General features: G+C 54.9%; 3 protein-coding genes across 3 annotated transcripts in view; 2 read left to right on the forward strand and 1 right to left on the reverse strand.

Moving 5' to 3' along the window:
- Positions 1-438: 438 nt before the first annotated feature.
- On the forward strand, positions 439-4,941 carry STEHIDRAFT_162619 (PLP-dependent transferase; the record flags this gene model as incomplete). The annotated part of the gene is made up of 6 exons (XM_007310254.1): positions 439-1,256; positions 2,870-3,149; positions 3,235-3,495; positions 3,598-3,774; positions 3,880-4,143; positions 4,255-4,941. 6 exons carry the CDS (start codon positions 439-441, stop codon positions 4,939-4,941), a joined length of 2,487 nt encoding a protein of 828 aa, XP_007310316.1.
- Positions 4,942-6,185: 1,244 nt separating this feature from the next.
- STEHIDRAFT_67899 (uncharacterized protein) lies at positions 6,186-10,423 on the reverse strand (the record flags this gene model as incomplete). Its single annotated transcript, XM_007309956.1, has 13 exons — positions 6,186-6,419; positions 6,577-6,707; positions 6,784-6,837; positions 6,925-7,148; positions 7,237-7,352; positions 7,533-7,882; positions 7,916-8,264; positions 8,417-8,480; positions 8,514-8,680; positions 8,878-8,951; positions 9,145-9,346; positions 9,468-9,655; positions 9,832-10,423. 13 exons carry the CDS (start codon positions 10,421-10,423, stop codon positions 6,186-6,188), a joined length of 2,745 nt encoding a protein of 914 aa, XP_007310018.1.
- Positions 10,424-10,951: 528 nt separating this feature from the next.
- STEHIDRAFT_105274 (calcium-transporting P) overlaps positions 10,952-12,592 on the forward strand; it is a 7,402-nt gene continuing 5,761 nt past the window's right edge. Inside the window, exons 1-2 of the mRNA XM_007310255.1 lie at positions 10,952-11,044; positions 11,107-11,735. Of these exons, the coding sequence (XP_007310317.1) occupies positions 11,157-11,735 (579 nt within the window). The 5' untranslated portion in view covers positions 10,952-11,044; positions 11,107-11,156. The remainder of the gene's footprint in view (positions 11,045-11,106; positions 11,736-12,592) is intronic.

The raw sequence follows: 12,592 nt of genomic DNA on the forward strand, positions 1-12,592 counted from the left end.
GGTGAGCTAATTGGGAGACTCGGACTGGGAAGATCAAGGGATGAGATGGATGGATGCATGGACGGGCGGGAGAATGGATAGATTGGATGGATAGAACGAGAAGTGGATTCGACGGATGGAAGGCATCGCACAACTTGAAGGACGGCCGTGACATACGCGTTCTCAACAATCACGTCGCCGGGAACGGAAACGGAAGTAGAACTTGGAGCGCGGAGGAGTGGAGATTATGGACTGGGCAGATCTGCGGTGCTGAATGGGATCGTCAAAGCAAAGCGTCCTGGACGAAATATATAGGCTCGGACAACGGCTCACACGACCGACGTCGCCCTTGTTGCTCCAACCAGTCATTCAGCTCCGCTAAGACTAACTACTTCTACCACCTCCGCCCGCGACGCCACATCCCCCAACTCTGACGACCTCTTGCTCATCGCTACCATCATGGGCAACTCCCACTCCCGCAAGTCCACCTACCAGCCTACCCACTCCGACGTCGACGAGGTCGATGTCAAGAGCCGTAGCTCCCGTTCGCTCAAACACTCGCGCTCCGTGCCCGGCTTCCGCAGACCCACCGTCGTCAACACCAACACGCGCACCCTTTCTCAAGCACAGACCGACACGTTCTCCGACGCGTCATGGTCCTCCATCGGACACCCTCTCTCCGAAAAAGCAGCGCCATCGCACATCCAACAAGTCCAAGTCCCGTACCCTCCCCACCACCACCACCACCAACACCAACAACCACCATATCCGTACCAATACCAATACCAGAACCAATATCCGTACCAGTGTCAGTATCAACATCACGCGTGTGGGCCACCCGTTCCTCCTGGGTTACATCACGCCACGACCGCCCCGCCGTCTTCGACCCATGGCCAGTTCTATACACATTCGAACCTTACGAACTCGTACATCCCACCTCCCACCGCAGGCCTCATCCTCCCCGCTCCTTCTCTTCCCATCCCATACCCACTCGACTCCGCCACCCAGCACCACTCAGCGTCAGAAAACGCCGCCTACGCTTGTTTTCTGTCTAATTATCCGGAGTATAACCTCACATGGACGCTCGACGCGCTCCGGAGGTCAGAGTACGCTCGTATCGACGGAGGTGGTGGTGGTGGTGAGATTGGAGGAGGGAAGGAGAGGGAGACGTATGTGGATTATATGGGCGGGGCTCTTTATCCTGAGAGTCTCGTCAATGTCCATGCGGAGTTCTTGAAGAGCTGTGTGTTGGGGAATACGCATTCGGAGAGCAATAGGTGTGTTTGTTTTCTCTTTCGCTCTTCACCTTTTCATTTTCTCTTCCTTTTATTCTCTATCATTTTCCTCTCTTCTCTCTCCTCTGTTCTGTCTCTTTTACACTTGCTGTGCTCCGCATCCTACGAACGTGGCCTTTACGTGGCCCGACACTAGTCCTAGTCCTAGTCCTAGTCCTAGCACTGGCACGGGTGCGGGTGCAGACACGGCGACGTACTCATGGAGATGTGGCGCATCGACCCGGCACGGCGCGGTCGATAGTCGATATATGCGCATATACCCATCCCTCTTTCGTCTCTCACTGTCCTGTCTGAGTCTTCCCGTTCGTGTTTGAAGGAACATCCTTCTAGCGTGTATCGGGCATGTCTGCGTCCTATCGTGTCATCCGGCATGGCATCCTAGCGCGTATCTGGAGTCTGCCCTGGTTATTTTGGAGTCCAGTTTGGAGATGGACATGCTAGACTCGGTATTGCGATTTCCGTCTCTACGGGTGGCGTCCCGAACTTCAAACTGGGTATGTGGCGCGGGAGCGCAAACTATGATACTATCATAGCGTGTCGGAGCAGGATATATGCGCATATATCCGCCTACTTTTATTGTTCTCACAACTTCTCACTTGGACTTAGAGGACCCTGTCCATGCGACCCAATTCTTCGTTTTCTCCCAAGGCGCAGTGTGGCGTCGGTCTAGTCTCGGTACTCGCATGACCGCGAGTGCTAAGACGCATGGTATTGTGATTTGTATTGGTATTGGTGTTAGTAGTGTGTATCGGCATAATGTGTCGCATCTGGGTGCTTACCCCGAGCGTGGTGTGGCGTCGCTCTCGATCTAACGCATATACTTATGCACCCACCATCCGACCGCTTTTGGGCAGTCTATAATTGCTTTCGCGTGGCTTGGGCGTGGGCGGGATTGCGACGGCTCCGTACCCAATTGACCTTCGAGATTTGCACCGTTCGACGCGATCCCGTCCGTTCGTGCACCTTCATCGAGATTGGGGAAGACAAGGAAGGGAATCTTCCTTCCACGTCCCTTCGAGAGCGTGGGTGGATCGTGTCGCGAAGGGAAAGCACTTCTACTTGTTGAGGCTACTGCTTCGAGATCGGCGTGGCGCTCGTCAGTTATATCGAGATTTGAGATAGTGAAGACTGGAAGACCTGGAAGACTGGAACTCGAAGACTGGAGGACGTGCTTGGCTAGATGGGGACAAGGATTTCCTTATCCAATACATGGTTTGGACACGGTGCCCTACGGTGCCGCGGTGCGGTCATGATGCATGATGGGCAGGGGTTGATCCGTTCATTATGGAGTATGAGCGGATTTTGGATGGGTCCGGATGGGCGTTCGGGAGCTTGGTGTATACGCATATGCGCATCTATTCGCCTTCGCCAGTGGTTTCCGGGGGTCCGAGATGCTAATGGCTGCAGACTGCGGTCAGGATATTGGTGCAGGCATACGCATATATTGACCTTTTTCGTTGGGGAAGTGGGCCACACTGACGGACGGCACGCCACCCCCTATTTTGTCTCGAATCCCTCCTTTGAATTTTATTTCTGTCTTCCTTTCTCTCCAAATGACAAATTTTGCTAACCTCCCTCCTCCTCCTCCCCAATAGCTCCCTCCTCTCCTCCTCCCTAACCTCCCAAGCCCGCTCCTCCGTCCTCTCCTTCTTCAACGCGCCCCCAGGCTCGACCGTCATATTCACCTCCAACGCCTCCACCGCACTCAAACTCGTCGGCGAATCCTTCCCGTTTACGAGCGGGAGCAGTTATGTCCTGCCGGAGGACGCGCATAATAGTGTGCATGGGATTAGGGAGTTCGCGAGGAGGAGGGGGGCGAGGGTGGGGTATGTGAGGGCGGGGCGGAGGGGAGGGGTTAGAGAGGAGGGGGTTAAGGTCAGTGTCGACTTCGTTTTCTTGATGATGATGCGTGGAAGAGCGATGATATTGACTGGACTGCTATCTTGCGTGCTTTGCTTAGGAAGTTCTCCTCGCACATCGACCGATCTCGACCTCTTCATCTGAGCCTTCACAACCCGCACAACCCGCACAACCACCACCACCCTCCCTCCTAGCCCTAACCGCCCTCTCCAACATCTCAAACTCTAAACTCTCGCCGGCGTCGCTCGCTCGGTTGGCAGACTATGCGCGCGAATTAGGGTATACGACTCTGTTGGACGCGGCTGCGTTGGCGCCGACGGGGAGTTTGGATCTGAGTGTCGTGAAGGTGGACGCTGTCGCTGTTAGTCCCTTTCCTCCCCCTCATACCATACACGACATCTGGCTTTTGCTTGACCTGCTTGACCTGCAACGACGATCTCACTCATGCGTCTTTTGCATGTAGATCTCATTCTACAAAATGTTCGGCTGGCCGACCGGCGTCGGCGCGCTCATCCTCCGTCCGGGCGTTGGCGAGTGGTTGAGGAAGAGTAGAGTTTGGTTCGCGGGGGGGACGGTGGGGGTTGTGCAGGTGCCGGGGGTGGTGAGGGGTTGGAGTGGGAGAGTTGAGGAGAGTTTTGAGGTGTGTTTATCTTCACCGTGACTGGTTTCTCTAACCGCCCTCCTGTGACTTTGGATTCTTCGCGTTGGCTGGGTGGGCACTAATGCGTCGCCATCTTTGTTATAGGATGGAACGATCAATTACCTCCTCCTTCCCTCAATCACGACAGGTCTTCGCTTTCTGTCCGCGTACATGCCGTTCTTACCTATACGCATGGCGGCGCTCACGCATTATCTCGCGACGGAGCTCGAGGGGGTGACTTATCCTAACTCGGAGTTCAAAGCGTGTAGGGTCCTGTCCAAGGTCCCGGGCGAGGAGACGGGGAAGAGGCCAAGGAAAGTGGGGGAGGTGGCGGATGCGGGAAGTGTGATTTCGTGTTTGTTTTATGATGTGAGTCGTTCCCTCTCATTGCCACCTCCATCCCTCTTCTACTGCCCAGTTCATCCATGAAAACTCTCATATTTTATTTGCGTGGCCGACAATTCGAATCACTCTACACAGTCCACCGGCACGCAGATCCCCAACTCCATCATATCCACGCTCGCTGCCACGGCACATATCTCCCTTCGTACGGGATGCATGTGTAACCCCGGTGGAGCCGCTGCGCTTCTCGAACTACAGCCGCTCATGGCGAGGTTACATACAATTCCGGGGATGCTCGATGCTGATGGAACGAATGAACGACGAGACAGCGACTGCACCAACAACAACACCAATGCATGTCACAATAGCACGACCTCGGAACGACCAGCCGACCACGGTGCGAAACCAGGATCGGAACCCTCGAAGATGGAAGAGCTGTTAGCCGAAGGAGGGGCGACGCTCGCGAAGTTGGAGGAAGAGGCGGGGAGAGAGCTGGGCGTGGTGAGGATCAGTCTTGGGTTGGGGAGCGATTGGAGCGATTGTTGGAGGATTTTGGAGTGGGTTAGGAGGGACGTTTTGGAGGTTGGGACTGGAAGCGGGCTCGGGAGAGGGAGGGGAGGGGACGAGAGTAGGGGGAGTTGGAGTGAGGGGAGTAGTAGGGATAGTGGAATTGAGGTCGAAAGGCGCGGGAAGTCAGATAGGGGGAGGAAGGTGACGGCGAAGGAGGTGAGGAGGGAGGTGAAGAAGGCGAGGAGTATGTATGTCGATTCGCAGGGGATATGGAAGGAGACTAGGGAGATACAGCAGGTGGGGAGGGCTTTGTGAGCGTCGCCGGTAGTGTTCTTCGAGGATGGGTAGACGTCAAGACGAAAACACACACACGCTGGTCGTTGCCCTGGACAATGTAACTTTCTCCTCGGATATCCGTCTCTCTCCGGGTCATATATACAGGTGTATGTATTCCTATCGCCTCAAATCGTCATCTGCTGTAGGATATTGTATCATCTCAGTCTCTTCCCCCCGCCCCCCCTTCTATCTGGATCTAGAGTCTCCGTTTCCGTTCTAGGACTATACTCAATCGTTCTGTACGTCGTCCACGTCTTTTTCGTACTGTAACTTCTAGCCTCCTCGATCTGTTCAATGTTGATGTACCTCTCAAGTTCTCCCTCCTCGGATCTCTGTTGTTGTTATTATACTTTCTTTCTCGTTTTGTTGTATTATTGTATTTTTTTTCAGGCTCAGCTGTTCGCCGTCATGTCTGGTATCAAGTCACGGTGTCCGGTATCTGGTGTACTGTACTTTTTCGACCGTAGGTTCGTGGGAAGATTACGTCAGACGTGACCTTCGCCAGACCACGGTTCGTTTGGTTGGGCCACGCGTGACGAACCAATGAAATTGTTCGCGGAAGGATCCAAAAATTTATTTTTGGGCGATTTTGGCGCAAATCGGTCACGATTTGCTGTTCGTGGGCCCGCGCATATGCGTGACCATCGGGGCAAATATGTTCGCCGGCGCACCCTGCGTGATGCGTGACGAACCTACGGTCGAAAAAGTACAGTATATACTCTGTACTGTTACGGTTACGGTCAGACTCTGGCCTGAACACTGTCCGTCTGACTACGGGACTCTTCGATGGGTGGACTCACTTCCAAGCTCGATCGAATCCTCTTCTTGGTGCTGCAATCTAGTCTTTGTGCTGCTATAACATTTAACTGAAGCATTGACCGGAAATTAAAGACACTCGAAGTGACGGCACAGTCGGTGCCACAGTGGCACCAACTAGGCTCCTACAAGTCTGCGCAGACAATGATCAGAGATGCACAACAAGAGGGCAGGAATCCACGTATTTTCCCGCTCTCCTAAAATAAGATACAGTAAGTACACGTCAACCTCCAAAACAAAAAAAGCAGTGAGTGGTCCTCGAGCTCGAGTCTCAAATGTCCCGCACATTGAAACTCCGGCCTGTAGTGGCCACGGACCAAACCAAGAAAAACCTATCCCATCCTCATTGAATGTTCCATTCAACCAAGCACCCTCCTCCTCCTCATGTCTTCATTCTCCCTCCTCCCCTATTCTTCATCCTCCCCCTCCTCCCCCTCCTCCTCATCATCATCCCCCTCATCCTCCGAAACCTCCATGCCCTTCTCTCTCATCCTTTCTTTATCCCTCGCTCGCTTCGTGCTCAGCTCATCAAGCAGCACTAAGAGATCCTCTTGCTCCTTCTCTGCCTCTTTTGACTTTTCGCGCTCGGAGGTGAGTTCGGCTTGGAGCGCGGCGAGTTGGGTTTGGAGCGCGGTGCGTTCCTATAAGGTCCAAGCATGGATTCGGGAGGAGCAGTCAATTAGTTGTCGAGGCTTTAACGGAGGGATGGTAGCAATGGGACGTTGACAAGAGGGGAATGGGTGATCAAAAACGCACCTCATCAAACCTCTGACCCTGACTCGCCCCACTCGCAGCAACCTCTTCCTTCGCGCTCTCCAACGCCCCAGAAAGCTCGCGCAGCTGCGAATGGAGCGCTTGGATCTCGGCGGTCTGTTTGTTGATGATGTCGCGAAGGGAAGCGACCAGGACGCTTTCTTCGCCGCTTTGGGCTAACGTATGGATCAAAAAAGATGTTTAGGATGGAGAATATTCAGGGGTATAGGAAGTAGGAAGAAAGGGACTTACCGGCGATGGTGGGCGGCGCCGCTGGATCGGCCACCAGACCCCTCTGCACCGTATCTACCAAGGCAAACCAAAAAAAAACATCAGCGTCCCTCCAATCCACCGCTCTCTCTCTCACAAAAAAAAAAGAAGGAAAAAACTCACAGCAATTACTCTTCCAAAAATCCACAAACGCCCAATCGAACCACACCTCTCCCTCGCCCTCATACATCGGCGTATATCCCGGATCGAGGCTCCTTGGCGTCGGACAGGGCAGGACCCAAGAGTCGGGCGAGACGGATTTGATGCGTTCGTCGTCGCGGAGGCGGGTGGTTAGTGAGACGAGGTTGTCGACGCCGAGGCGGGAGAGGAGGGGGGACATTGATTCGCTGTGGGGGGTGGGGGTCGGCGGGGTGGGTTAGTCGGGTTATGCGGGATGAGTTATGTAGAGAGGAGGGAGGAGGGTAAGAGACGCACCGAGTAATCTCGCCCGGTTCGCGGTTGAACTCGTAACAGATCCCGAGTACGAAAGCGCAAAGGCCGGGAATAACGACGTCCGATTCCGAAGGCGGCTGGTTCAGCTGTTCAACGAGCTACATCCAGCACACAAAAAAACTATTAGCGAACAGAGCTGAGATCAAAGAAGAGGGGGAAGAAGGGAGGGAGGAAAAGTGATGGATGTGGACGGAGATGGAGAAGGATGGACGGCACAGCACTCAACGGCCAATCAACGAAACGACGGAACAAGCTCAGGAAGAAAAACAACGACTTACCAAACTCAACCCCCCACCCTCCAAAAACTCCCTAACCGCCTTCGGCTCCTCCCAAAGCCACTGCCCCAACAACCCCAAACTCGCCACGATCACCCTATCCCACTCCCTCTGCTCCCTGCCGCTCATCCCACTCTGTATCGGCGCTGGCTCGGTATCACCGCTCTTATTCGAGCCCTGAGCGCGTCCTCTGGAGAGGAAAGCTAAAGAGAGATGTTCGGTGAGGAGCTGTAAGAGCGTTGGGGCTTCGTCTTCGTCTTCTTCTTCTTCTTGTGCCTGTTTCTGGTCTGATTGGGGTACAGGCGGGGGCGCACCATCCGCCGGTACGAAGAAGTTGCCCCCCGCTCCTCCTGCTCCTCCTAATCCTCCACCGATAGAGTCAGGACCGTCTGTGTTCAAGGGAGGAGGAACGATCCCCCGCGCGAGGGCTTTACATTGTGGTGCGTGTCGAATAAGATGAGCGAAGAGGATGGTGGCGAATTGGAAAGATGTCACATTCGAGCGGTCGAGCGTTTGTGTCTGTGTGTGCGCGCCGTCACCGTACATGTTGTGGGAGGAGGAGGAGGCGGAGGAGGGTGAGGAAGAGGAGAGTGGGAGGATGAGGCCGTAGAGGAGGGGGGTTAGTGGGGATCTTGGCTTGGAATTCGGGGCGGAGGAGGAAGGAGGGGAAGAGGAGGGTGGGGGAAGCATGCCGGAGACGATGGCTTCGCGGATGTTATCTTCGCGGAGGAAGTTCTGTTGGGGCGGTGAGGGTGATATGGACAGGGACAGGGAGGAAGCACACCACGGACATGACCACAACCACGGCCACAACCACAACGCAAATCATGCTATCAGCCCTCCAGACCACCAATCCGAAAGAAAGAATCATAACGACCGCCACTCACCTCAAAAACCCCAACCGCCCCCGCCCTCAACTCCAACCCCTCCTTCCTCCTCCCCTCCCCATCCCTCCCACCATCTCTTCCGCCCACTCCCGCAGACACGCCGTTATACTCCCCATGCACCACCAAATCCAACAACGCATCGATCCCCGTCGCAGGCTCCAATCTGTCCCATTCTTCGCCTGCGGTGTCCGGGACGGGGGTGTAGGGCGTGAGGAGGAGGGAGGGGAGGAGGGAGGAGGAGGAGGGGGGGAGGAGGGAGAGGGACTTTTTTTATTGCAGAGGGGCAAGGGGGGAGGGGTTAGCGTGTGAGTTGGGGATGGGGATAGAGATTTAGGAAGAGGAGGGAGGAAGGAATGTGATGAGTGATAGAGGGAGAAGGGGAGGAAAGCGACGGGAGAGGTGAATGGTTGCGGAGCAATGGAAATGATAAATAGAATGTCATGAATGGAAAGAGACGGTACCTGGACTTTAAGCCTCGTCGGCGCGTTCGAAGCGAGTGCCATCTCGATGAGCATCCGCGTGAACGCTTGGCTTTCTTTCAACTATTATCCTCCAACCAAAAATCAGAATCAAAAGCGGTAAAAAACGGTGAATCAGCAACACATCCCATTCCTGTCCCCATCCCATCCCCTCCCCTCCCATCCCCACCCCACGCCACACACTCGACAAATACAGAACGAACAGAAGAAGGAAGGGTAACAGAACAGGGAATAAAAAAAACGCGCAACTCACCCCACTCCCCTTCGCCCCCAACACCATCCCCACAACCCCCAACACCCTCCCGACCGCCTCCTCCTTCTGCGCCGTCCAAAACTGCAGCGCGAATTCCTGCGGAACTTGTTCGCCCGCGTCGAGGTCCAGGTTTAGATTCGGATCGAAGAATAGGAGGCGACAGAGAAGGGAGGGGAGGCTTGATTCGCGGAAATAGGCCTGTTTTCGTTGCGTGGTCAGTAGGGCAGGTGGGAAGGGAGGGGGGAGGGGAAGTGAAAAGGGGGTATGAAGGGAGGGGGGAAAGAAGGGAAAGGGGAAGAAGGGAGAGAGGAGGACGTACGAGATTACTCCCATTAAACCGCAACAACCCATCCACGACGCCCAACACCTCACAAACCACCGGACCGCCATCGAGCCCGCCTTCAGAGGTGATGATGGTGAAGAGATGCTCGAAGATGCCGTTGAACGCGAGTAGCTTTTGGATCTCGGGGGAGGAGTGGATGAGGGCTTGGAGGAGGGGGAGGGATTCTGTGGAGATGCATATAACGTCAGTTTGATTAGGGGAGGAGGAGGAGGAGGAGGAAGCCGGATTTGGGGATGTAGGAACGAAGGAGGTAGGAAGGGTCACGTGACGTCATCCCCGTTCATAGTTCCGTGGCCCCTATCCTCCTCTCGCCACGTAGAGAAGAGAAGAAAGAACTAACCACTCCTCAACATCTCCCTCCTATCCTCCAACAACCCCACGACCGTCCCCGGCCCACACGGCGCCTTCAAAAAATACCCCTGCGTCGGTCCCGGGCGCGCACGGAGGAGCGTACACAGAAGGACGCAGGCGGAGAAACGGGTGTAAAATGCTGGATCGCCGAGGAGCTCGAAGAGTTTATACGTTGGATTAGGGGTGGACAAGACGATATCGATATTACGCTGTGCGAGGTCGCGGGATTCCCAATTCGTTGTCTCCCTCGAGTTCGCATTTGGATTTGAAGGAGGGTCAGAAGCACCGGTAACATCACAAAGAATATACAAAGTCTCCAACACCGCCCTTCCCGTATCCGGATCCACCGCCGCATCATTCTGCAATACCTCGAGTAACCCAGGTAATGCGTAAGATGAGATAGCGGGCCGGTGGGTGAGGGAGCGAGAGAGGTTTTTGAGGGAGAGGACGGAGGCGCGACGGTCGGCGAGGAGGGTGGAGGGAGAGAGACGGTCGGCTAGTTTGGTTATTGTTTCGGAGGCGGTTTGCGGGGCGCCTTGCGGGCCGCGGAGGGCGGTGTAGGTTTGGGAGAGGAATTCCATCGCGAGTGACGAGGAGGAGGAGGGTGAGCGCGACGGGAAAGGCGAAGGGAGGGAGACGAGGGGAACGACGTGGAGGTGTGCTTCGGCAATGGCCTGGGTGGCACTTTTGGGCCACATTGCTTTCATTCTTTACGCTTCAGCGCCAGCTCCAGTAGGGCATATTTGTAGTGACGTGAATTCAGGCATCCGAGTTCTGACGGGAGCTCCAAATGCTACAAATATGGCCTAGTACACAATTGTACATGACATTCCAAGAGCGCATGCAGCCATTAGGGGATACTTGTAGCGACTTAACCCGCCGTATGCCATTTAAACCTTCGTATGCCCTGTATCCCGGTGCTGTCGCTGTCAGAAATAGTATACATACATAGCTTGAATATCCTTCACCTTTTGCATGGACGCACCGGTGCTGTGGTATGGCGCGCCTAAATATAGCACTGCCACATCCTCCGTCCGAGGTTTACTTAACCGCGTTACTTACCGAACCATCAACCATCTCTAAACGCTGCGGACGACGACGAAGACGCTGGACACGCTCGTCATTCTTACTTTTATCTTCTTAATTCATTCATTCTGACCGACGCCCGAGGATATTCGTTCTGCGTTGGTGCGGTAGTAGTAGTACGTTCGCTCGAGCTCCGCGTTTCAGACTCCATTGACACGTCGCGTCCTCCATAACCCAGACATCTACTCACTACTCACTCCCTGCTCTAACCTCACCACATCCACTACGATGACCCACGCCCGCTATCCCCCATACACCTCCCACTCCTCATCCTCCGCCCCACCCTCTTCCTCAACCTACACCCGCCGCGCCCTCACACGCACACCCTCCCCGCCCGCCTCAGCCTACTTCGCTCGCGAACTCGGTGATCTCGATTCTTCCGCTTCTGGTGCTGCAGGAGGACTCGGGGGAGGACTCGGGGGAGGACTAGGGGGAGGGGAGAGGGAGAGGGAACCACAACCGCTCAATACAGACGCGAGGGAGCATTTCGCGTATAGTACGACTCTGAGACGACATCATCCTGACTCCCACATTGGCATGGGCATCACACCGGGTATGGGGCTAGCATCATTCGATGGATTGAGAGATGCGGCGAACGAAGAGGGTTTAAGAGGTGTTTGGGGAAGAGTCGTGAGAGGGGTGAGGGGTTTGGTGCCGGGTGGGGAGGAGGAGAGGGGGGCGTATAGTGTGTTGCCGAGGGAGGAGCGGGAGAGGGAGGAGCGGAGGGAGGATAGGGAGGGGCAGAGAGAGGGTCAGGCAAGGAGGAAGGAGACGCCGTCGGCGGTGTTTGCGGGGAGGTCTGTCGAGGTATGTCCTTATTTTCTTTGTTTTGTGTTTCTGATTTTATTCGTTTGGCGGTTTTTCTTTGGTTATGCTGTGGGCGGTTTGGGTCCTCTATACCCTTCCAGAGCCGTCTTTCTGCTCTGTCGTTTCTTGCACACCGTGCATCGTCAGCGCACCCTTCACGGCTCGTTCGGGATTCAACCAAAGCAGAACAGCATCTCGTACATAGGCTGTGCGATCACAGACTCTTCGTACGATCAACCGAGGTCCGACTGAGTTCGTATATAAAACATAAAACATCATTCTCCGCCGCGTCGTGTCATGTCGTGGAAGGACGGTTTCATCCCGTTTTCGTGTTCCCGTTTACGCGTTCGCGGGTGCCCGCGTTCTAGTGTTTCAGGATGCTCGAAAGTCTGGAAGTCTCGAAAGTCTCGAAGTCTCGAAGTCCTGTTTGCCGATGACGTTGTTTCGTGTTTCGTGTTTCGCGTTTCGTGGCGTCATACTTTGGCGGAGGGAGCATGCCATTATAATTTGGCGGAGGGAGCATGTCATACTTTGGTGGACAGAGCACGGTGCATATGATGGCGCCCACTTATACTGCCGTTGCTCGTTGCTCTTTGTCCAGAGTGCGTTGATGAGAGGGCCGACGCACACACGCAGAGTTTTGCTAGCTCTGGCGCTTCTTGTAATAGAACAGAGATAACAGATGACAGAGGTCCATACGTCTCTGTTAGTGTTGCACCAGAGCGGGCTCTGGCTGTCTAAGTGGTGTCAGAGAAAGAACTCGACTTTGAATGTTTCTGAACGGCCTGCATCCCCCTCCAATCCCTCTTCCCATATCCTCGCTCAAAATCTAACTCCCTCTCCTCCTCCCCTCCCCC

The sequence above is a fragment of the Stereum hirsutum genome (genome assembly GCF_000264905.1).
Source record: "Stereum hirsutum FP-91666 SS1 unplaced genomic scaffold STEHIscaffold_19, whole genome shotgun sequence".
Classification (NCBI taxonomy): domain Eukaryota; kingdom Fungi; phylum Basidiomycota; class Agaricomycetes; order Russulales; family Stereaceae; genus Stereum; species Stereum hirsutum.